Source organism: Neodiprion pinetum, chromosome 7 (genome assembly GCF_021155775.2).
Source record: "Neodiprion pinetum isolate iyNeoPine1 chromosome 7, iyNeoPine1.2, whole genome shotgun sequence".
NCBI lineage: Eukaryota > Metazoa > Arthropoda > Insecta > Hymenoptera > Diprionidae > Neodiprion > Neodiprion pinetum.
The window spans coordinates 9,984,285-10,011,009 of record NC_060238.1 but is presented as its reverse complement, the minus strand read 5'-3'; the positions used below and the strand labels follow the sequence as shown (position 1 = coordinate 10,011,009).

The 26,725-nt window shown below is 37.4% G+C and overlaps 1 protein-coding gene across 2 annotated transcripts in view; it reads left to right on the top strand.

Annotated features, from left to right (window-relative positions):
- Positions 1-6,502: 6,502 nt before the first annotated feature.
- Oga (O-GlcNAcase) overlaps positions 6,503-26,725 on the top strand; it is a 184,571-nt gene continuing 164,348 nt past the window's right edge. Inside the window, exons 1-3 of one of the 2 annotated variants that reach the window (XM_046633996.2) lie at positions 6,503-7,533; positions 7,740-7,791; positions 7,952-8,285. In XM_046633996.2, the coding sequence (XP_046489952.1) occupies positions 7,461-7,533; positions 7,740-7,791; positions 7,952-8,285 (459 nt within the window). In that variant the 5' untranslated portion in view covers positions 6,503-7,460. The remainder of the gene's footprint in view (positions 7,534-7,739; positions 7,792-7,951; positions 8,286-26,725) is intronic. The other variant, XM_046633995.2, reaches the window with a different exon arrangement.

Here is a 26,725-nt window from a genome sequence, read left to right as displayed (position 1 = left end):
TACTCTTGACGAAGCAGAATTGATTAACATGAAAACCAGAGGTGGTTTAATTCGTAGCAATATATTTCTGTTCTCTCTTCTATCAGCGATTGAGAAATACTTCTGTAAGCACATAGGATCTTAGAATGGATCTGTATATGAATCTACTGTATCTGATATGATACAAAATTACAATTTTTCATTTCCTTGCGAACAATACAAGGCTGAAATTGTATCATGTATCATGCATTACTACATAACTATGAGAATGTGACAATGGGTGAAAATTCATACTAGCGACATTCTAAAGCACAGCTGTGAAAAGAGAAAGTTATCTGGGTTGATGAAACCGTTATTTTATGGCTGCTTGAAATTCATAACGTTGACGCAATACGATACTCATAAAAGTACAATTTTGTAACTCAAATATTGTCATAATTGCAAAATAAGCGAGATACAATGTTTTAACCAACTTCGAAATTTACGTAGTGTATTTGCTATTTTTCAAAGGTTCGACCCACGGAGTAGTTCGACGCCTCAAAGTTCGAACTTTTTTCGATTATTCTGTTTCGTCAACATTACAAACCTCAACCTCATAGGTTTATTATGACTTCTATTTATTTTATATTACTTTACATGTTTCATATATTTTCTAATTCGTTATTATTTTTGGTATTTTATGTTTTCAACTGCAACTTCTGCTCATATTTTTATAAATATCACACGCTCATCTCATGATTAACCTAAAATTACCCACCTCGCTTCGTATACTACATGCCGCCATTATTGTTTGCAATGGTCATATACTCATATAGACCCATAGCCGTCTGGTGTACAAGTACCGAATTATGTGAAAATAATTACAGTCGCCGAGCCGCAGTTGGACCACCTATTATTCTTACACCGTGATTTGAGTCCTGCTTGTCAGAGAATCATTTATTGGTCGTTTGGTGGTGTTTATTAGAGCTTCATAAAGTTAGCAACCGAAGTCAATAGACTCAAAAAAAGACTCATAGAATTTTGGATACATTGTCGTGTCAATCGTTTGCGCGTCGTTTGCGCAACCAACACCGCGAAGTAATTAGGCAGAAAATATCAAAATCAACACCGACACATTGATTGATCGCTCCAAAATGAGAATATTATTTATATATTACTATATTTATTATATTACTCTTGTTATGTCGTGCAAGGAGCATGCTTTGGACGTTGAATAAATATTTCATTATCGTATGGTGTTGAACATGTGCTGAATTTTTTGGCCCTTCTATGTAATTTATATTTGCTCTGCATTATAACACCAACTTTGTTATTTCTTGGATAATTCTTGCGGGTGCTGTTTGCGCAAACAACGCGCAAACGATTCTAGAGACGAGATGCCTAGAATTTTCCAAACTGGGTTCATATGCGATCGATATTTGCAGAGCGCGGGTGCTGAAATTCAGCACCCGGTGTTCATTCCACTTTTTCTTAAGACCGCGCGAATGCGCAAACGAATTATTGTAATATTTTTCAGGTTTGGGCGACGCGCAAACCGCGTGATCGATTGAAAGTGATTGAAACGCATATTTCAGCTATTTACCACATTGGTTCTAGTATTTGGTTGGAATCTGAAACACACGGAATTAAACCGCCCTCGGCGCCTGTGCAATAATTTATTCTGGTGGCTAATATTGTAAATTAGAAAAACTAATTTTTTTATTGGTAATTTTGATATTTTCTGCCTAATTACTTTGCGGTGCTGGTTGCGCAAACGACGCGCAAACGATTGACATGACAATGTATTCAAATTTCTATGAGTCTTTCGCATAATACCATTTTCAAAAACCGGGTGCTGAATTTCAGCATCCTATCTTTATTTGCATATTGCTTAAAAACGAGTGAACGCGCAAACGAGAGCGAGTGATATTTTTCATATTCAAGCCACGCGCAAACGTTCTAAACTACTTTCAGTCGATTGTATTGACTTCGGGTGCTAACTTTATGAACCTGTTTATTCATGATTCCCCATCCAATGATAGTCCTTCAATTATCTGCAATAATTGAAAACATAGCCCTCGCCCCTCCCATCGAACCCCCCTCCAAAAAAGTACATAAAACGATTGTAGTTAAGCACTAGTTCTGGGAGTTTGTCCAAATCCCAGCGCATCTAACTTACCACAGCTTCTTCTTAACTGTAAATTGCATTGAAATGCAATTTCCCGTGTTAGCAATCGTTTGTTGGTTGTTTGGTGGTGTTGGATAGTGAAATTTCGACCTTTGATAGCCGACCGGTTATTCGTGAAAATTGAAGCAATTGTAGTTAGGCAATAATTCCAGGCGTTAGTTTAGCTGTAGCGCATATATTTATTATACTTATACTCATTTATACGTACGCATATACATTGCGATGCAAGTCAATTTCCTGTAATAGCTATTGTTAAGGGTCGTTTTTAGATGTTTATAGCCAATGATGGAGTCGGTATTCATGAAAGAAATCCGCATCGAAAAAATCGTCCTCGAAAATTTGTCGTTTAGTAGTTTTATATTTTATCCAAAGCATAGCTGTCATCGTAAAGTTCCGAAGAGAATTTGGTAAGAATTGACTATGTATTGTGACGTGGATTTTTCCCGCTCCTCGGTCACTCGGAGAAAATGACCGAGAACTTACCGCGTGCACAATAATTTGGCGTCCACGATGTACCCTGGATCTAAAACAATATCGCAAAGTTTTTGTTGGGCGCCTGGCGTGATTAACACGCCTCGAAATCATTAATACGCTATTCCTCGGGCATATGCTCGATAGCTCAGTACCGCGGAGAGGGGAGGGGTAATTTTTGGAGAGAGAGAGAGACACTCGAAATACACACGCTATTTAACAAAAGTAAAATAAAATCTTATATTTCATAATAGCGGTGATACAAAACAAAAAAAAATATAATTCAAAAATCGCTCATCGCGAGTCTAAAACTAAACAGAAAATTACACGTAACCTACTCTAATTCTTGCTCTAATGAGCTCGCGGCTCCCTAACTAAAACGTCACTCGACGATCGCAACATCCTCATACGCAATTCTCAAAACGTCACTCGACGATCGCAACATCCTCATACGCAATTCTCAATTCGCAAATTCGCCATTTGTTCTCCATGGCGATGATTGCTCGAAACGAAACTAAAACTAATTATTCGACGGTGCGCCGTCAGGTCTCGCAACTTAAAACACCATGCTCAAACTTCTCGTCTCAACTGCTGCGCAACGCAACGGCAATTTCGACTATACATCGCCTAACCTCGACTAAACACTATCTTAACTGAACGTAAACTTAACTAAGCGCAAGCACCACTACATTTAACTTCAACTATACACAAGCTCAAAGTAACTCAACTCAACCTACATTATCTTAACTAACGGGTACGGAACTCAATGCAGGCGCAACTAAACGTAACCTAAACTATACGCAATCGCAACGCATCCGAACTTAATTCTTTTCAAAACTCCCCAAAACGTTACCCGCTAATCCGAGCACTCCAATTCGGTGCTTCCCGACCTACTCGAGAGGTGACACAAAAAGAAAACGATAACGCGGCTCGACCCGGTACGGCGAAATTCGGCTATACTTGGTTTCACTAACGAGAAAGATTCAACTAAAACCCGTGACTCTACTCAACTTTTTCAGAAACTCGAAATTTACTTTACTCTAACCCGCGTACTCAGGCTACGGTCATCAAGCAAGAGAATCGGCAAAAGAATTTCGAGTACTTTTCTACAACGCAAATCCAAAACGGCTATCCGTTACTCGGCAAGCCTTTTCACAATTATGCTCGAAATTCAATCGCGGGGATAGAAGCAGCGCTTACCTTCTACATCCTTGCAACCCCCTTTCCATTCCCTTCGCGATTTTTGGGCGACTCCATTGCTTCGCGAAACTCCCCCAACACGCGACTACTAATCACGACCGCCAGAACTAGAGTGGTTTCAAAAACCTACCACCTGCCGCAACACGGATCTCGATACGCCATCCCACACGTGACGTCATACCCCCAAGAATACGCAATAATCGATCCGTCATCGATTTCGTCGATCGCGCAACTCGACGCGCACCTTCGATAGCATCGCTGCGCAGAACTTAAAGCTAGCTCGCAATCTCGTCCTCCGCGCAGCTCCATGACGTCTTGGCGGTGAGCGTGGTGCTCCCTCGTCGCTAGTCGGTCCGTCGCAAGTTCGCTGGTCAATTGTTGGCGGGGTGAAGGGGAAGAGGCTGCGGCGCGCCGGCCGCCAGCGGGAATCGCGTCCACCTTGGATTCCCGCGATGCGGGGATCTGCGTCGGCTCCCCCTCCGCAGCCTCGACATCCTTCCTTCGCAATTGTCGCTAGTCCGCCACTTCGCACTTTCCTCGAATTCGGTGTTGACTTCTTGTCTGATGCCGTTGTAGCTCGAAAAATAAAAAAAAAAACAAAAAAAACTGAAATGTCTTACGCTGGTCGCTAAAGTGTCCCCTCTCGTAGTTTCGGATGCGTGACTCTAGTCCTGGCGCTCTTTTCCAAAAACTTCGCGACTCAATTTCGGAAATTCCTAAATTTTGGTTCCGCCCAGGGTTCAAAGAGCCCCTTGTAACGGGCATCAAAAATGCCACGTTACAGTATATATATATATATATGTGTCGGGGTGAAGCCTCGGGAAGGCGGAGAGGATATAGGATTTGCATTTCGTGGATTGCTCATTGTAAAAAGCGCGATGATCCCAACAAGTCCGGTCAATTCGCTTGCTTTTCTGTGACTGTCGATTTCATCCAAGCGTTGTTATAAACAAACCATTTGTTTGTTGTATATTCAAAGCATGTTGAATAACGTTTGACGCTTGATACGGCGGACTCATTCAAAGTTCAAGTTTCGAATTCACTTGATGATGCATCCTCTTAATTCTTCTCCGACATATATATATGTATATAAACATCGATCGTGACCGAAATGAAATCGCCCCTCAGCCGTGGTGTGAGTATGCATGGGTCGAACGGGTCCGTAAGCGTTAGCGCTCAAAGCGCGTAGGTGTGCTCCACGAACGCACCCATGGTGTGCCTAGGAGTGCAGCTTCTCTTTCTAAAAAAATTTCTGTCTTGCGCTGGACTGGACTCAAGTAAATCCGGTATCAACGGCGTCAAAATACCCTAGATCTGTGGTGATTAATTGTTGTAACGTTGAATCTGCGCGGGGAAAAGATGATGGGTCTTTTGAGTATGTTCGGAGCATGGTCTTACATACAGGTCCGGAAACTAGTAGGGTGGGGAATGACTCAGATAATGAGGCAAAACCGTGGTTCTCGTCTTCGCCGTCTGCAGCGCTGCCCCCTCGGGGTGAGCCAATCATAAATCAGATCCGAATAGCTGATTTTTCGGAATCAACAATCCTGAATAACACTCAAAAATGAAGAAAGATGCGAATAAAAAATGATTGAGATGTTTACTAGCATTCCATGGCGGACGTGATAATTGTTTTATTTTAACGGAATCCTCAAATGTTTAAGTCAATAAAATCCATAAACATCAAGCGAGGGCTCACAACTTTTGAGACAGTTTGAGATCTTGTGGAGATGATCCACTGTTTACACACTTTACACTGAGTTATGAACTGTCAAAAACTTCGATGAGCAGGTTATCTTATCGGTATATATCTATATCTATCATACCCCGGGCCAATGGCGCCCCTAGCGGATAGATAGGAAACAAGACAGTGTGCCTCACTAACGGTGACACCCCCTACCACTCAAAAGTGCCGGACGATTATTTCCCCAACACTGCACAACACACGAATGCGCCATTTCAGCCATAAACTTTATATTTATCTGCGATTAAGAATTGAAATAATCTATTCTCGATTCACACCACGAATAACCTATATGTTGCACAATACATAACCGCAGCCCCCTGACACAAGCTGCTAAAAGTGTTTCGCATAATGTCCCTCGATTCTGCCGCCAATCTCCACCACTAGTGGCGCTAGTAGTTGTCTGACGAGCTTGCGCGCGGTCAGCGAGGGCAGCGAGCGTGTCAGAAGTCTACTAGCGCCATGTAGAGGAACTAAAAAACGGGGACAAGACGCGTACAATTTTTTAGTATACGAGCAGTGGGCTCGCGCGCAGGCTCGTCAGGTAACTATTAGCGCCACTAGTGGTGGAAATCGGTGACAGAATTGAGGGACATTTTGCGAACCACTTTTAGCAGCGTGTATCAGGGGGCTGACCACGGTCTTACATACAGGTCTGGAAACTCCGTGTGTAAGACCGTGGCTAGGAGTGACTCACACATTGAATCAATTTGTAGTTTACAGTATCGGCACTGCGTCGCTGTCGCTACTATCTAGTACGGCCGGTTAGGTTGTAGCGCGCTTGCGCCAACAGAGAGAAATTTTTTCTGTCTCTGTCGCTCACAGGTGACACGAGTGACCCTACTAGGTTACAGCGACCCTTGCGGCCAATCTAAGAATTATTGAAAGCGGACTCAAGAAGTGAGTCGCCCCCCACCACCAGAGTTTCCAGACCTGTATGTAAGACCGTGGGGCTGACCCAACCTTTTGAGAAGGAATAAGAGGTTATGTATGATTAATACAAACAAACGTCAGAACATCTATTTTTCTCTTCTTTCTTAGCTATCGCTCTCTATGAACAGCATATGCCACTTCGTAATAATATTTAACATCGATAAGCTCTGTACTGACCGTGATGTTCATTAACCATCGACTATAATAATAGCATGGAGAGCGGAAAACCGTAGAACTCACTAACTCGAACTCACTTGATGTTCAGAATTCTGCCCCTGTCCTCTTATTTTTATTTTTGGGCCATTTTTTCCAATATTCACAGATAATTGGGAAACTATTGAAGGTTGGACAAGCGCTAATAAATACCAACAAACGATTCTGCAAAGATAGCGCTCGATCACAAAATACAATCATGAAGGGCTGACGTCACGCGAAATCCCTAGTCCAATTTGTTTTATTAATAACGACTAAACTATTCACCATCAAACGTCGGGAACTCACTATTAAATACCAACAAACGACGAAGGAAGGGTTCAAAAAATATTAGCCCACCTGGGTGTTAATGTGAGGCTAAAGTATATGGAGCTTAATAAGAAGCGGAATTCTAGGAAACTTGCACTCAGTGCGCATCGAGTGAAGCCAGTGAAAACGTTATGACAATATGGTAGAAAGTTATCATGTTTTTACTGTATCGAGTGTACCACCGATCGTGAACAATTCGTGAGAATAGAAATCGATCCTACTTTTGGCGAAGTCTTACCGGAGTGTAGTTTTTACATAATTAAAGCTTGTCGTTGTGTACTGTTGTGTCCATGCAAACTCAGTGACGTTTAAATTGAAGTAGAAAGTTAAACCTTATGGTTTTGCCTTGTTTTTTTACTACGCAGGTCGAGTTTGTACGTTTCGAATTTTATTTTAAACTTCGAACTCAGGAAATCGAAACAAAAACATATTTTGTATTTCACGATGGCGGTGACAAATGGAGCTAGCCATAATTCAAACACGAAGAATGGAAATTTCATATGTGGCGTTGTTGAAGGTAACAATTTGTTCATAATCTTCCGATACTTCCCCTTGAATACCACATCACCACTGAAGTTTTCAATCAAACCACGACAGTATTCTCTGACCTTATGTGGAGCTAAGTAATGATGAATGTGGCACAATAATGTTATTGTTACAACCCTAACCCCAGCCCGATGCGTTCAATCGACTTGAAATTTACATCTATTCTCATTATTTTAGGATTCTACGGCCGCCCTTGGACAACAGAACAGAGAAAGGATTTATTCCAGAAGTAAGAATGTCTTTTCAATCATTGAAAGATAATAACAGAATAAATTTATTGTGTTGTCGATCACATCTTTAGATTTTATAATGGAAACATTTCACATACTGCTTGACATATTTTCTTTGTTTCTGAAATATAGCAAATAACTGTTCCTGTTCGGTTTCAGAATGAAAAAGTGGGGAATGGACTCATATCTCTATGCACCAAAAGACGATTACAAACATCGTGCATACTGGCGAGATTTATATACAGTCGAAGAAGCCGAGCACTTAACTGGTCTTATAACTGCAGCTAAGGAGTGTGGAATCAGTTTTTACTATGCCTTGTCACCTGGCTTAGATATTACTTATTCTAGTCCAAAAGAAATTGCTGCTTTAAAAAGGAAACTGGAGCAAGTTAGCCAGTTCGGTTGCATCGCATTTGCTCTGCTCTTCGACGATATTGAACCAGAAATGAGTGAAGCTGATAAAGAAGTGTTTCAGTCCTTCGCACACGCTCAAGTAAGTTTCATCAAAATGGTGTGATCTATTTATTCATGATGCTTAAAAAATGTGAGGCTAAAGAACATGATAGTAACGTAAGAAGACAATTTCAAATAGGATGGCTAATTTGCTAATTTGATATCGAATGAATTATGGTGCATTATACATTGTGACATTAGGAAGCTAATGAACAAAAAACTGTTGATACTTCTTATTGATTTTATTACAAGATAGTAGCATTTTGAGCATTCAATCAATTTATGTGTTTGTAAGGTACATTGTGTTCTTAAGAAATTAGAAAATAAACTATACCATAATGAAACAAGTTTAAAAATCAATATTTCTTTTCAAATAGCTTCAATATTACGATAAATCTACTAGATTCGTTTGATTTCATTCTATGATAGCTTATTTTATTCAGAAAACTATTTTAAACAAAAACACTCATACAGATTCTATATTTTTTAGGTAGCCAATTCAATGTTACTCTTTGTTGATCATCAAATTTAGCATTGATGTAATGTTGTAAAATTAAAGGTTTAATAGTACCAACGTGGCGAATAAAAAGCTTTCTAGTGAGACTTTTGAAAATTGTCTTGTGAATAAAATAATTATTGCTGAGTGAAATCAAACAACACTATTTTTCTCATTTTGAAGCGATTTGAAATGAAAAATTACATGTAAGCTTTGCCTCATGATTGCAGTATCTTTCATTTTCATATGGTTCAAAAAAAGAAAAAAAACCTCTTACGAATGTATTGACATTTTTGATAAATACTCAATGCTCGATTTTCTTGTAATATTATTCGTGAGAAGTAGTTTTTTGGCTCACCAAGCTCACCAACCTTCTTAAATAACGCGATATGTACTTATTTTGCAAGAAGCAGTTTAGACTGACGCTAAAGCTTAAAATGATGATTTAAAAAAAATGTACTGTTACGTAATGTTAACAAGCTTAACCTCGTTATGCACTAATAATGTATCTGGTGTTAGGACTGCTCAAAAGAATCGTGACACAAGATTATCATCACGAGATTTGGTCATGTTTGTTGTAGCTATGAGTTTAAACCTTGAATGTGATATCTTTTGAGCTGTTTCAAATTTTTTTCTTCGCATCAAGTGCTCGTTATAAAAAACTTGGCTTGTTTTTTACAATTAGAGAGCCTATGTCAAAAAACAGATTGATGAAAAAAATTTGAAAGGTGGTGCAGTGCAATTTAGATAAATCTGATAGCTGGCTGAAATAATTAACATTGTATCAAAATTCAATATTACGTTGAAATGTCTTTGCATATTCATACCATCTTACGTAATGAGAATCCGAGTTGTTGGGTATATTGTAGCTAGGTATATTTTTGAAAAATAATTAAAAACTTTGTAAATCTGCAAATTTTTCACATTGCGGGTACTTTCAACGCGAACACTCTGAAACACCTACAGGTAGACTAAAATGCATAAAATCACTTGTAGAACACAAAATCTTTCACCGGAAAGTTACAGATGGCGCCTCTCTAACTTGAACAGTTTGGCCGTGAGGGCGGCTTGAAAAAAGACTTCAAAAACGCTCAGCTTCCATGAAAACCTCAGAAGCAAGTCTTAATTATTAAATTTATTATGGGTATGTCAATGTTAGCAAAAAAAATTACAAATCCTCCATGGGCAAAAGAACATACGGAAGACTCGATTTCTTGCCTCAAAAGTTTAACCTCGATATTTAAATAAATTGTTAGATCTGCGTATCAACTTTTCTTACTTACCTCTCGACGTGCGACTTGTTGACGAGGTTTAGACTTGAGAGGGAATGTACATTAGAGACCGAGAAGACATCAATTTTTTTGTGATTTTATTGCATTTGTACTATCAGTTTATTTATGTGAATGTATGTATGTACAATATATGAAAAATTTTGTGTATCAGAAAATATTGAAAATGGTGCCCGTGGGAGTTGGTTAAATGAAAAGCCTTTTTTTGGCGGTGGACAGCCTTCTGGCTAAACGGCGGATTTGAAAAAAAAAAAAACCAAACGTCATTTCGAAGCAAAGATATGAAACTAGAACTTCAGTAAAACACGGTTTTGATTTTAAAAAAATGGCCACCGTATAAATAAAAATAAAAAACTTAATTCATCACTTTTTTGCCCAATCATTCGAGTAAAAAAATGGAAAAAGAATGTACCAACAATCTGGCCGACTGAATTCCAAGACAAAGGAATGAAGCACATGCTGTCCAAATCTAGAGTGAATCGGTCAAATAGTTATCGTGTTATGGTTTCGAGAATAACGCGTTGAAAATTTCAGGATTGCTTATTGCGTCAAAACATCGTTTTTTTTTTAATTCATCACTAATCCGTAATTCCTGGTCTATACAACAGTTCTTCAGCATTGTTGAGTAGATTCTCAGCCTCCCGTTCTTCTTTATTTATTCACGCAGAAAATAGTAGGGGAGCCCAAGAGGGGATTTTGGGTTTTATTTAAGCCCGACAGAACAATATAAGGGAGGAAACCTTGCACCCTGTTATGAACGACCACCATATATGAACCTTTAATATACAAGGGTGCGTCTAGGGTAGCCAATCAGATTAGTAAAAAAAAATCGATCCTCAAATTAATTCGAGCTCGTCAGATTAATAGAAGGTAAGTTAATTACATGGAAAAAAGCGTCAATTTCAATATTCAGACGATTTGATCATGATATAAGAGAATAAGCGAGTAATTAGTTTGCAAAAAAAAAACGTCACCTGGAAGTATTCGAGCGCGGTTATTTTTTTTTTTAATTTGAAGGAAATCATGTAAAAATTACGGATATAATATAATCTGACGGTTTCTACAACGTAAAAAAGCTAAAATTATTGATAAAGTGAGGTACGTGCAAGTGCTGAGAACTACGTATTTCCCACTCCGCGCCTCTCTCCCCTTCTCACTCTTTCACTATTTCTCACTCTCTCGCACCGTCCCCCCACTACTTTCTGCGGCCATGATGCCATCTCAGCTGATCACAATACAACGCGGTCGTGTTCGTAGATTTGTGACGCTTTGGTTTGTTTATTGTGTTTTAAAAAAGTTAAAAGTTATTTTATTTAATAACAGCCATATTTTTCTTAGGATTGTTTTCAAAAACTGAGAATTATTAATTGAGGATATAACAAGTAATTTTTTTCAAAAAAAACATAAACAAGCAGTATTTATTTTTTTGTAAATAATTTTTAAAGTTGGTGACTTGCGATGATTCACGTGAGTGGAAGTAAGTGAGCGATAGTCGGTAAAGAAAGAGAGCACTAGTGAGTGAGAAAGAAAACAACAGCCATTGACTATTGGTGTCCTTTACATGTCACGGTACTACCTTAAGCTGTCAGAACAATGAAATTCCTCCACATAATTATCAGATTATAGGTTAGCACAACAAGGACATCGAGCTGAACTGTCTGCATATAAATCTGATGAGCTTGAGTATTTCAAGGTCACTATTTTTTTTTTTACATTTTCAAAAATCGGCTGTAAGTTCTGACTGCATCCAAATCGTCAGTCTTTTGAATAGGATACCTTTTAGAGGTCACTTAACATTCCCCCTGAATATCTGATGAGCTTAAATAATTTTTTTTTTTTTTATTTTCTACCCCTTCGTGCTGCCACCCCCGACTTGTAAGCCGGCAGATTAATACTTCTCTGTTACCGGAAGCACATAGGGCGTATACGATATTAATCTCTAACGCACTCGAGTATTTCTTTATAATAAATTTTTTTTACATTTTTGAAAATTAGTACCTACTTCCCCTGGCAGTAAAAGAGCATATATCATATGAACTTTTTTTCTTTTTAGTATCTAATCTTTATGATCCAATAGGTTCTCGCAGCGCTCAAGTGACTTACCATTTAGCCTCTTGGGCTCCCCTACTAAAACATTTGCGTTATTTACAGCGGTTGCCATGTAGTTCAGGAAATGAAGCATTTTTGCATGACACAAATTCAGGACGGATGAGACCTATATATTCTTATAGAGCTAATGGCTGCGATGAAGGCCTATGTGTAGCCGACCACGATTTTGTTGGCAAAAAAAAAAAAAATGCGTGGCGTTCAAAGTTGGTGAAACGATGTTTTCGAGCGATAGCGAGGAAACTATTGATCTGGGAGAAAAAAAAGTTTGGTAAGAATTTATAGGTATAAAAAGACGAATAACTTGGCCGGTCACAAATTAAAATTTACTCATTTGTTCTCTTGCCAAGTAATAAAAACCTGCTAAAATGACCATTTCTACAATAACGAATAATTTATCCAATAATGCATGTACGTCTTTGAAAGTCTCGTAATATATGTCTCTTGGTATACTAAAAATATTTACAAAACCGGAGCTCGATCGGATTAATACTTTTTGGGAAAAGCTATTTGTTATTAAAAACCCGATTTTTTTTGAACGGAATTCCGGGCTGACATATTATCGAGGAGCAACAAAACTGAAAAAATATTAATCCCGAAGAGTCCCACTATTATGTACACTATGAGACAAAACGATTTTTTACAATTAAGTGGGTGTAAAATGACTCCAAAAAGGGAGTACGCTTTTTACTCGCAAACAAACGGAATTACTCCGCCAATTTTCATGTTACAGAATCAGTATTAGCATTATTGAAAAGCTGTTATTTTTACACGGATTTATAAAAAAAAAATTCGCTCAAAGTTAATCAGGGGCGGGGGGGGAGATAATTTTTTTTCAATAATTATTGCAGCTGCTCTTTTAAACATAGAGAGCTAAAATTTGGGTACAGTATAGAAAAAGACTCTTACTAACCGTCATAAAATTTTCGAAGACATTACTCATGAATGGACTGTTCATTTTTGCGGTTAATTCACGGTCAAGACGTGTGGCCGCGTATGGCGACGGAGTGGGGGACATCCATCTCCGCCTGGGCGGCGCTTGCGCTGAAGGTGAATTCGCGGGTTCAAATTCCACGAACTTGGAATATCTCTTGATGACAATGAACGTAACGAGATGTTTTTTTTTTCAATCTCGGCTAGCTTTTTTCGTTGATCGTGAATTTGTTATGAACATCTGGAAAAAAATATTTTTGAACCTCGAAATTTGTTTATTAATTTTTCATTTTACTTATATTTAATCAATTTTCGGATTTAATGTGAATTGCCTTTCATCGTTATAAAGTTCCTCTATGAGTTTACCGAAAAAAATCGACTCAATGAAAAATATATTGTTTCCGGAGCACGGGTAATTACGTTTTGCGGAAAAATCGGATTATAAAGGACAGAACCTCTGGAATAAATACGAAACGTATTTACGTATGCCTCAATTTCAAGGGCTTTTGACGTTTGTATTTTTTGCTTCGGTACTTTTTATAACCGTTTGTTGTATTAAATACGCCATGTTCAAACGTAAATACGTTTCGTATTTATTCCAGATGATCCATGCTTCGGAAACAATATATTTTTCATTGAGTCGATTTTTTTCGGTAAACTCATAGAGGAACTTTATAACGATGAAAGGCAATTCACATTAAATCCGAAAATTGATTAAATATGAGTAAAATGAAAAATTAATAAACAAATTTCGAGGTTCAAAAATATATTTTTTGAGATGTTCATAACAAATTCACGATCAACGAAAAAAGCTAGCCGAGATTGAAAAAAAAACATCTCGTTACGTTCATTGTCATCAAGAGATATTCCAAGTTCGGGGAATTTGAACCCGCGAATTCACCTTCAGCGCAAGCGCCGCCCAGGCGGAGATGGATGTCCCCCACTCCGTCGCCATACGCGTCCACACGTCTTGACCGTGAATTAACCGCAAAAATGAACAGTCCATTCATGAGTAATGTCTTCGAAAATTTTATGACGGTTAGTAAGAGTCTTTTTCTATACTGTACCCAAATTTTAGCTCTCTATGTTTAAAAGAGCAGCTGCAATAATTATTGAAAAAAAATTATCTCCCCCCCCCTGATTAACTTTGAACGAATTTTTTTTTTTATAAATCCGTGTAAAAATAACAGCTTTTCAATAAAGCTAATACTGATTCTGTAACATGAAAATTGGCGGAGTAATTCCATTTGTTTGCGAGTAAAAAGCGTACTCCATTTTTAGAGTCATTTTACAGCCACTTAATAATAAAAAATTGTTTTGTCTCATAGTGTACATGATAGTGGGACTCTTTGGGATTAATATTTTTCCAGTTTTGTTGCTTCTCGATAATATTTCAGCTCGGAAATTCCGTGCAAGAAAAGTTGGGTTTTTAATAATAAATAGCTTTTCTCCGATCTACCAAGAGATATATATTACGAGACTTTCAAAGATGTACATGCATTATTGGATAAATTATTCGTTATTGTAGAAATGGTCGTTTTATCAGGTTTTTATTACTTTGCAAGAGAACAAATTAGTAAATTTCAATTTGTGACCGGCCAAATTGTTCGTCTTTTCAATAGTTATAAATTCTTGAAAAACTTTTTTTCTCTCAGATCAATAGTTTCCTCGCTATCGCTCAAAAACATCGTTTCACCAACTTTGAACGCTCCGCATTTTTTTTTGTTTTTTCGCCAACAAAATCGTGCTCGGAAACACAGGCCTTCATCACGCCCATCAGCTCTATATAGTCCGGTCAATTTAGACATCCAAGGTTACAATAATTCAAACTTGGCTGAAAATTGGCAGGATTGTTCAAAACACTGTTATCAATGAAATGTGAAAAGTCCTCATCGATCCGACACCTGGAAAAAAATTTACTCGGGGTCAAAGGTCACAAAAACGGGTTTTTCACGATTTTCAGCAAAACGGTAAGTTTTATCATAAAATTAGCTCAAACAAAAATTGTAGATCAGATAATTATCTATAAAAAATGTATAATTACTTTTTTCCTAACAGCCACCGTTTTAGAGATATAACGATTCAAAAAGTTGAAAGAATTGTAATCGTCATAATATGTATAAGTACAACACGTATATGTATACATCACTGAAGCTGTAATACAAGTGAAAATATCGTTCTATCGGTCAGTGTAACTTACACATATAAAATATTATAAATATGAGAATTTCGAGTGAAAAGAAACCCAGTCCCTCATTTTATACGCCAGTGTAACCTTGAGCAACATCTGTCTCCCATTCAACTTCAGCAACATCTTCATCTTCTGATATTTTATTTGATCAATCTATGACAGTTTCTACCAGTCAACAGAAATTTCTTGCAAATACTCACAACAAATCTCGGTTCATTGCAATGTTGAAAGAAAAGTTTACTGCTAAAAATATATTGGTAAAACAAGCTAATAATGATGCTGATGTAATGATAATTGAAACAGCAATAGAGCAATTCAATTTAACAAATACAACTATTGTCGTAGGTGAAGATGTAGACTTACTCGTATTACTCACTGCTCGAACTTCAATCGAAAAAACTATTTTTTATTTTTTTAACCTGGAAAAGCTCAACATCAATTGTTAATATATTCATAAGAAAGTTTATCTACTATTGCAAAGTGTCAAATCATGCACTATTTTTACATGCAATAACTGGCTATGATACGACATCTGCATTTTTCAGGAGGGGTAAATAAAACAACTGTTTTTAAAATGTTTGAAAAACAAGATTTAGTTCAATGTGCTGAAGTTTTTAAAAAGAGTAATTCAACTCCACAAGAAGTTATCACCAACGGAATTCGTTTTTTTCTCTCCATGTATGGAGCTCCTAAAAAAATTACGTGCTTAGATAAGTTACGATATGCATGTTTCGTTAAAAATACTCGAAATAAAAAAGAAGTGCAGTTAGCTTGTCTTCCTCCAACCTCAGCGGCTGCTCATAAACATCTTTTTCGGGTATATTACCTAGTTCAAGTGTGGCTTGGTTATCAGCTAGACCCAAAAGATGGGGTTGGAAGTTGGTCGACAATTCATTAGAGCCAGTTCAAACTTTACTCCCACCTGCGCCAGAAAAACTGCTAAACACAATTTTTTGCAACTGCAAAAAGGGATGTAGTGCTAAATGTGGTTGCAAAAAAGTTGGACTGTTTTGTTCTGTAGCATGTACAAATTGTCAAGGTCTGTCATGCTCCAATGTTGAATTACCAACAATTGAAGATTCATTTGATGCTAACGAAGAGTCATGCGATGTGTCGTTATTGGGGCAATTTACTTGCACCCAGGATGAAGAAGATAAACAAGGAGAAGAAGAAGAACAAGAAGAAAAAGAAGAACAAGGAGAAGAGGAAGCAGAAGTTTCAGACAATTATGATTCCGATGGATAAACTTTACTTTTTTTTTTTTTTTTTAATTCACACCCCTTTTATCATTTTCAACGCTTGCCAATATATTTAATTATTCAATAGTTTCGAATTAAACAGAATCACAACAGAGCAGTGGAATAGACCTACCGGGGAAACCACAGTAAAAAAACCGTGCTAAGTACACTACCTCAAAGGTGCCGTGGAAACGTGTGCATATTATGACGATTACAACGCTTTCGACTTTTTGAATCGTTATATCTTTAAAACAGTGGCTCTTAGGAAAAAAAGTATTTGGATATTTTTTATAGTTAATTATCTGATCTACAATTGTTGTCTGGGCTAATTTTATGATAAAACTTACCGTTTTGCTGAAAATCGCGAAAAACCCGTTTTTGTGACCTTTGAACCCGAGTAAATTTTTTTCCAGGTGTCGGATCGATGAGGACTTTTCACATTTCATTTATAACAGTGTTTTGAACAACCCTACCAATTTTCAGCCAAGTGTGAATTATTGTAACCTCACCCCTATCTTTTGGTCTAAATTGACCGGACTAATAAGAATATATAGGTCTCATCCATCCTGAATTTGTGTCATAAAAAGACCTTTGTTCGGCTTTATTTCCTGGACTAATGGTATCCTGGTAACAAATGTCTCTCATCATAAAGTGAGACGCGTTTGACCTTGTACTTGGGAAGGGGTTAAAGAAAGATCTGAGCTTCATGAAAATGGGGGGAAAAACATGAACATATACATGAAATTTTGTTATTCTAATGTACCCATCCCCCTTAAACTTGATTCAAAAAATCTAAACGCACTCCGGCTAATGATGTTTTGTGAATAGTTTTCTGTTAAATATCAAGAAGGTCCCATGTCTTTGTCGCTGCGTTCACTAAATGCAGACAGGTGACTGATCCTTCAAGAATGTTGGGGGCACCTGACTACTGTGTACAAATTCATCGATACTTATACTTATAGTTTGTATAGAATAGGGTTAGATTGTGCCTAGAGAAGGAAAAAAATGAGAAAAAACACGTGAAACAAATTTTTTTTTTCTTAATATTTGCTCGTTACAATTGTTTATGATAATTTACAAACAATGGCTTCGAAAAACAATATCAAGACATTCTTCAGAGAGAACCGCAAGCTGGAACCGCCACATTATAAAATCGAAAAATCTTCTATGGAATAATTAAGGGCTAATTAAAGGCTAATTAAATGCTCTATTTTCGAATTAAATGCTTTCCTTTTTTTAAAAGAAACCTGTGGCGGTGCCAGCTCGAGATAAACCTGGAACCGCCACACCTAAACAAAACGGGAACGAGGTCAAATTTCTAAAAAGTGTGAAGGTCATAATTAAAGACTAATTAAAGGCTCCGGGAATCCATGGATAAAACATTTTCTGAGAACCACCCTTAGACAAGAACACCCCTCAAACTCTTAAATTCGGTGTAACTCTTGGACGGAACAAGTTATAGAGTTCGTATAGGCGTCAAAATTACTCTGGAATTGAAAGCTCCTGGAATATCACCCGCTTAAACTAACTGCTCCACCCCCAAGGGATGGAAACCACTTCAAAACTCGGAAAATCAGTGTAACTCTTTGACGGAACAAGTTACAGGCTTTCTAGAGGCGTCAAAATTACTCTAGAATTAAAGGCTCTTAACCAACCACCCGTGCGAATTAAATTCTCCTCCCCCAAGGGGTGAAAACCACCTCAATACTCGAAAAATCAGTGTAACTCGTGGACGGAACAAGTTAGAGGGTTTTTAAAGGCGTTACGTCAATTTCATAATCATAGGCTTTCCGCTGCAGATTTCAAAAGTCTGTGTTTCAGAAAATACATACAAGTCTTGAGGAAATCCATTTCAATTTCCAGATTTCGATCACTCCAAAACAATGCATTATTGAATTGTCTCTGACAACGGAAAAATTTTCAACATCACAAGCCCTACAAAAATCAGCAGAGAAATTTGAGTGAATTTCAGGATACACCAAATTTTTCAGTATTTAGTTGATTTCACCCATGTTTTGTCAACGATCAAACCGATTATTCTGTTCTGTTAGTACTAAAAAATAATTCATGTTTCACGGGACCGTTTGCCAGTATAGTTAACTATAATTAAAAACTTAATGATATGCACATCCGCATATCATTTATTGGACGGCTTTGCTCGTCTTACGTGGTTTTCCACCGGAAGCGTAAGATTCCTACATGTTAATATTCATCTACATACATTCTTACATCGGGTGCTCAAGAGACGAAAACGTTCTATTCATAGTTTACTATACTTCGTCGCTATCAGGAATCATGATACCTCTTTTCAATCCATGATTCCCGAGACTATTTTAAATAGAGTAATTTCTGGTATTGTCCGTAACTTCATGCTGATGCATAAATATGGAGTGCTATTTGATCAAGTGTCAACATTGTCGAAAAGTTTATCGCTCACAAATTTGTTGCAATAATGTGTTCTGCCTGTCTAAGCCAGTCACCGTTATCCAAACAATGTTTCACTCTACCTTGACTCGGTTCATTTCCGACGTTATCGCCCCCGATCCATTGAATTGAATTCACCCATGAATCAGAATCGTAAATCAGTGATAATTAATAATAAAAATATTAATAATAAAATATGATTCAATAATGATCACAAAAATGCAGGCGAACAAAGGGTATATCGACAATTATCAAAAAAAGCTTGTCAATGCCTAAGCGCTTGGAGTGAATTCATTTAAATGACCTGTGTTAAATTCCATTATGTATCAAAAAATTTTCAATTTTATTCGCCAGTAATTGCCTATAGTACACATTGTTAATATTAAATCTCATTGGTAGGAAAAAATCATTTTTATTCAACAAAATAGCTATTGGTATTCTCAGCATGTATGATTTCAGTAGACTGAGAATTGCGTGGAGACGACTGTGATGTTGGCTATCACAGCACCGCACATCTCGGGAAATAATTCAATTGCAAGATTTCTTGAAATAATCAATATTGCCATTTTTAACTTTTCTTCCGTGGTGTGAACATTAATCGACAATATATCGTATATTCACATCATGTGCTGTATAGCGTTGTAAGCCCTCAACCTGAAACCATACTCTGTTTTTTCGTACCTCACCACAGGTAACCATGAGCCGTTTGCATTCACGGCACATTAACCAGTTGAAACTTTATAATACCCAAAATACTGGAAAAATATCTTCTTGTTTCTTGAGGTCTTATCTATAAGTTAAATTCATAATAATATCGAAAAATCAATTTCACAACTATTTTGAATGTATAACAAGGCACTTTAATAAGAAAAAAAAATTTTATTTTACTTCCAAACAAGTTGAAAAGTTTCATTTCGGTACGAAAATACGTCTTTCAAAATTTGAGCTCTCAATCTTAACATTAAAAGGTTGTGCATCGCACTTTTCTATTTTCCATAAAAATATATGGAGAAAAGTATTTGCTCATTCTGATTTTTGTCAGCAGCTAACGATGCGGCGACGTACAGAAAATCCACCGACATATTTTTGTAGAGAATGGAACGCTGTTCAAGAAAAGATATCTTATTATTTTCTGATAAATCTACTCTTTCAAAAGTTGTTTTCATTCTTATTGACTTTTGACCTCGAATAACGTTTCAACGAGTGAATTTATCGAAAAATAATAAGAGACCTTTTTTTGTAGAGCGTTCAATTCTCTACGAAAATTTGTTTGTAAATTTTCTGTACGACGCATCGTAAGCTAGTTATAAAAATAAGAAGGGGCAAAAAGCATTTTGCCCGAGTTATTCTGCCGTTCTAATTAGGTTAAAATAAGTCGTGTATTATACACACTTAAACATGCCAGATATATAGATACATAGTCTCCAATGTGCCTCAGCGACGAACTCTATTACGTACACGTTATTCTGATGAAAAAAAGAAAAGTACGGTGCGCACCCTCATAATATTAATAAGAGCTGAAATTTTAACAGGCGTATTTTTATACATAAATGGAACTTTTGAAGCTGTTTGGGGGTGAATATATATAGTATATATTTTAATATTTATATATATTCTATATTTATATATATATATCTTATATTTTAATTTATATATAATATATATTTTAATGAAATACTTGTTCCTGGAGCCTTTAATCAGTCTTTAATTATGACCTTCACACTTTTTAGAAATTTGACCTCGTTCCCGTTTTTTTAGGTGTGGCGGTTCCAGGTTTATCTCGAGCTGGCACCGCCACAAGTTTCTTTTAAAAAACGCAAAGCATTTAATTCGAAAATAGAGCATTTAATTTGCCTTTAATTAGCCCTTAATTATTCCATAGAGGATTTTTCGATTTTATAATGTGGCGGTTCCAGCTTAATACGGCTAGTTACATTCCATTTGCGAAAACACGAAGCAAGATCAGCAACAAGTGGTCAGCTAAATTCGAAATATCGAAATATCGAAATATTATTTTTTGGGGGCATGAAATTCCTTTTTTCATATGTTCTTCCACAGATGAAAAATGGTGACTTCACTTCAACATTGTCGCACCCGTAATGAATTTAACAATTGAGATAGGTTTTTTACCTACGTTAAGCTGGCACCACTACGTTAGAAAATCAAAAAACGGACTACACCATAATTTTAGGTTATTTTTAGGCTAATTAGTGGCAAAATACCGTATTTTCTGCTCTGCAAAAAAAGTCTAAAAAATGGCGGTGGTGCTAGATTAACGTTAAGTCAGCACTACCACACGGAAAGTCGGGGAAGGTAAACAATTTTGAAAAAAGTACGTCGAGGCGTAGCACTAGACATGCAACTTAATTTAATCTCAAGCCAAAACGAAAATTGAACAGAAATTATTTGTAACCTCAATCTTTACTCAAACTCAAATATAACAAAACGGAAACATCAATTGACAATGAGTCAACACAACCTAAAGTCAATCGTATTCAATCACAAATTGATATGTCTGAAATTTGACACCACAAAATTCTTATTGTAACCGTCAACTAAATCGAAACGAGTAAGACTCAAATCGTAACAGTAAACTTAATCATAAATCACGAGTTCAGACTCAACTAAACGCAGTCGCAACGTATTCAAATGCTACATTTTCTCAAAATTACTAATTAAGTAATCCATTGTCTATTTCGAACAGTCAATTACGGCAATTCACAACCTATTCGAGACGCGACACTGCGAAACGTGATACCACGACTCGACCTCCTACAACGGAATTCGAATTGTACTAAAATTACACGAAAAAGACTTAATTCGGAACCGTGGCTCTACTCAAAATATTTGTGAAGTATTAGTGACCAGGAGGTGACCAGGAGGTGACAGAGACTATGTTAGTGTTCCAATTAGAATTGTTTTCTGAAACATTTTGTAATTATTATAGCCTGAGGATGGCCGGCAGGACCCGGCCGAAACGTCGAAAACGCAAACATGTTCGTTTTCCCAACAATTAAATTCTTCCATTTACCTGACCAGAATTTCGACTAAACTTTCTTCATTCTTCAATCTACTCAAAATATTTTAGAAAATTAAATTTTCTTTCCTTGATAACGCGGGACTCAGGCTACGGTCACCAAGCAAGAAGATCGGCCAGCGAATTTCCAGCAGTTATCGACATCGCAAATCTAAAATGCCTATCCGTTATTTGGCAAGTCGTTACTTCATTACTTTCGAAATTCGATCGTGAGAAATTAAGCCGCGCTTACCGTTCTGCAGCTACTACAAAAAGCATCCAGTTTTTCGAAGTCTTTCGTCATCGATAGTTCGTAATTGTAAAAAAAATAAACTCGTTATCGAAGAGCATAGAACGTGTCTATTACGCGATCGTCAGAACTAGAGTGATATGAAAATTTCTCAAACTGCCGCAACACGGATCACTGCGGCCCCTGCTACGTGTCTTCATGCCCGCAAGAATCCGTAACAATTGATTTTCCATCAATTTCGTCGATTGCGTAATCTGACGCACATTTGCTGGAACGTCGGGACGCCGAACTTAACCCTGGATTGCAATTTCATCAGCCGCGTAGCTACATAATAGCGCGGGCGGTCATTCTTCGTCGCTAGTTGATTCTTCGCAAGTCCAGTAGCCAGCTATTGGCGGAGAAAGCGGAGAAAAGGCTGTGGCTCTCCGGCCACTAGCGGGAATTGATGTCGCCTTGGACCGCGATGCAGGGATCTTCGTTGGCTTCCCTTCCGTAGCTTCGACATCTTTTAAAATCGTCGCTATCCATCGTTCCATAAAATTGTGCCATCATACTCGAAAATAAAAGAAACAAAAACTCTGAAATATCTTATTCGCTACTATGTTGAAGTTAGTAACGTAAACTTGACGATTCATGCTGATAATGAGGAAAAGCTGTTATTTTGCGATTTTGGAACTGTTTGAAATTAAGTAAACCGTAATAAAATAAAATATACTTATATTTTGTAATCTTAGTGCCTTTAAAATCATTGTAAAAGTAAGAAACTAGTGATTTTTTCCAATGTTTTCGTTACGATAACGTTGTTACTAATTTCAACCTCGTTATTCGCCCCCTCGGAATCTTGGATACTTCATCAATTGATACCGCAGTCTCTACTTTTCGTTTCGGTTAGGGTTCAAGGAGTCGTTTGTAACGGGCATTAAAAATGCCACGTTACAGTTCCAAACTTCAAATCACATTTTGACTTCTCACTGAATTCCGATAATGAAAGTGTATAGCAGATAATCGTTTAACCCCCTTTAATTCACGCAGGGTCGTTTAGCGTCCCATCTTTTTTTTTAAAGATTTTTTTATTTATTAAACTACTGTTTTTGTAAAAACTACCGAGTTTTTTTGGTCCCACAGTCCCTGAAATATTTCTAAGTCTAAAGAAAATATAAAATTTTTTTTTTTTTCTTTTGAAAAGTAACTCATGTAAACAAATGGAAACTCGTTCTTTCCCACGAAATAAAGCATTTTCTGCCAATCTACCATGAAATCCGAATGACAATTTTTACAGAAGCTTAATACATACCAAAAAATCTTACAGAATTAAGAAAAAAAATTCAAGTTGTTTTTGTCTGCCCGCCATATTGGATCCGAACCCAAAAGCCCGTGCATGCAAAATTGCAAGTGAATTGCATGTAAGAAAAAGTTGATGCACGAAAGGGTTAAAGTAATTTTTTTCAAAGTAGATGGTCTGCCTCTGTTGACTCGCTGTTTATCTGTGCTTTCACCTGATACTTTAATCGAATACAATTTCGTTCTGAGAACAATAAGTTCGGTTATAGACTTGCCGTTGTTTTCGTCCTTTATGAAAGCTCTCGCTTTTTTGCTAACTAACGGCATCGCGTAAACATTGTCTTGGGTATGTGAGTTGATTGATATCACACCGGGGACCACGAGTTATGGGAGGGGGGAATGTAAGGTTTTTGATTCTTTCGAAGAAGATTGCTGCATGAACAAAAAAGGTCGATTGTAGCCAGTTCGCAGAACATTCCAAAGAAAAGAGTTTGCTTTTACGCTAGACCTTGACCGTCGATAGGGTACGCACGGGATGGAATGATGGTGAGGTAGAGTAAATTGTCGGGTATTGTTTCAAAATTGTTTATTTCAAAAGAAATGATTGGAATCGGTATAAAAGTAGTGATGCCATACTCATCAACATAGTGCAGAATCTTCTGGAACGTGTTTGCGCATCGTTGTGATGCGCAGCATTTCAAATTTTTCGCCGTTGTGCTTGCGCAGCAGTGAAATCGGCAGTGAAGCAGTGAAATACATTAATAGAAATAAACGGACAGCTCGCGAATAGAATCAATTATTCAATTGCATTCTATAGTAGACTTCCGGTTTGGTCGGATCCGATTCTGTCAGGTACATCATTCCTCTACTCTCCACTATGCTCTCACTATTTCCCGTTTGTGCGACGAGCCAGTTAAAGCTCGCAGATCAATACAAGGAATTAAATCTATGGGGTAATATAAGTAATTAATTTTATGGGGATATGTGGGTGAAGGATTGCTTACTGGCAAGGGCAGATTTTGCTGGCGTGATACTCTTATGTACTAGGGTGGTTGCAGTTCTCATTAATGGTAGAGAGGGGTGGTGGCACAATGTTACTATGGACCAGAAATGAAGAAGCAATTAGACGTTGCGATTGCAGGTATAGAGCAGGCTGGAAAAGTAAAAAAAGTTCTACGCGAAGAACGGGGGAGGATGTGGCGACGGCATTATTAATAAAGCAAAATTTTTTTTCTAATAGTTCAGTAATTCGAAAAAAGATGGAATATATGGCCGTTAAAGTATTAAGTTTTTAGAATGTTTTTATCACGTGAAACATGGCTATCGTGGTCAGATGCAGTCACTGTACGATAAATGTCGTCATGGGAGATGGCTACGGTTACATCTTGAGCTCAACTACTACCGCGTTTGAGAGTACACTGACCTTGTGTAGAATTTATACGGCTGACATTATGGTCTTTATAGCTGACTTGTAAGACGACAATTAGTATGGGTGAAAAGACTTTTCTCTCATTTAAGCTAGGTTAGTGACATTTTGAGCTGTTATCGTAATTTAGATTAGGAAAACGTGAGGGTAATATTAGACTAGGAGGGTATTGCATATTATCATTTTGTTTCTCAGCTTAGGCAGTATCAATATGTCTTGGTAGAATCTTTATAAAATCGACAAGAATAGAAATATGTTGTTTTTCGAAACTGATGAGTGTTCAGGCGTTGTGATCTAATCTGTAATGAATTAACTGCTGGAAGGTAGGTAGTTTTAGCAAAAGGTCTGAAACCTAGTTCTGTGACACGTAAGCCACATTGAAATTTGTTTTTTTCTCCATCTGATATATCGTGTCCGATATAAATTCAGACTAACAAGGAGAGGATCAGGCCTCCGGATCACGGATTCTGCTCAAACTTGCAGGAGTGTTTCCTTGGCTCTAAGAATGAAGCCTCTTATGCTCTGTTCCATCTGATAGACATTTCGTCGCTCGTTGCGCTTCGTAAATTACGGCGTGTTATTATGAACAAAAAGTAGAAGAAAAAGGTTGTCATAAAACTAGCGCATAAATTTATAAATGAACATAGAACGTAATCCCCCTTATGAGCTTTCGCTAACAGCCCACTATGACTAGGCTACTGACTGGAATAGCGTGCTACCTTACCAACATCGTCTGTTGTGTACCGATTGAGATGTCTCAGTGGATCTGTCAGAATCGCTATATTAAAGCTGGCCTTGTGAGTGAAAATCGATGGTGAATAGATTATTGTTACTCCTTATTTTCTAACATTTCGTAATTTCTGTATTGAGCTGTGACACACAATTCTCTGATTAGAAGCCGTAACCTAACCAAAAATTCATAATTATATCGAAATAACACCATTGCATTACATGAACAGAATTCTTTGAAAGTATTTATTAAAAACATAAATTTTTTATATTTGTTATGAAAGTAGTTATAACGTAAGTACCAACATAGTTTTACTGAAAAATCGATCTCTCGTGTTTATTTGCAGAATTTCGAAGGTCGTTGCTCAGAATATTGAACTGGATAGTAAATGAGCTTGTGAATGTATTACCCAAGATGAAATCGGAGATATTTAACCCTTTCGCTACGGACGCATTCTACGTCGCGCCGTCCCCGCTGACCGAGCAGTCGCGGCAAGCGTCTGTACTTGCGGAACAACTGCAAGCGCCCGTCAGACGCACAATACCACGCTATCTTACGCAGAGCGAGTGCAGTCGCTCGTAAAAAAAATGCTTAAAAAAATTATAACATAATGTTGGGTTACCATGGTCACCGTTCGTACATAACGAGCGTCAAATGTTGGGTTACCATGGTCACCGCTCGTACAGAGCGAGCGTCAGGCGTTGGGTGACTATAGTCACCGCTCGGACAGAGCGAGCGTCGGGCGTTGGGTGACTATAGTCACCGATCAGGCCGAAAGGGTTAATCTTCGTAAATGGAAAAATAGTATTAAAGATAGGAACCTTTTGGGTATTTTAATAAATAATAATAAGTGTAAAGAACAAATCTCGGTTTTTGAAGGCACTTCAAAGCAAATAAAAGCAAACTGCCATATTAACGTCTTGTCTCATTGCGTTATTTAATTTACATGCCAGCCAACACTGTATGTATTCCAATAAGGCGATATGTAATATAAACCCTTGTATGGTTTGCTTTACTTCGCTCATGTGTAGTATCCGTCCGTCTAGCTGCGGCAATCAAAGTGATGTAGAATCCGTTGTGATGGAAGTTTCAGCCAATTG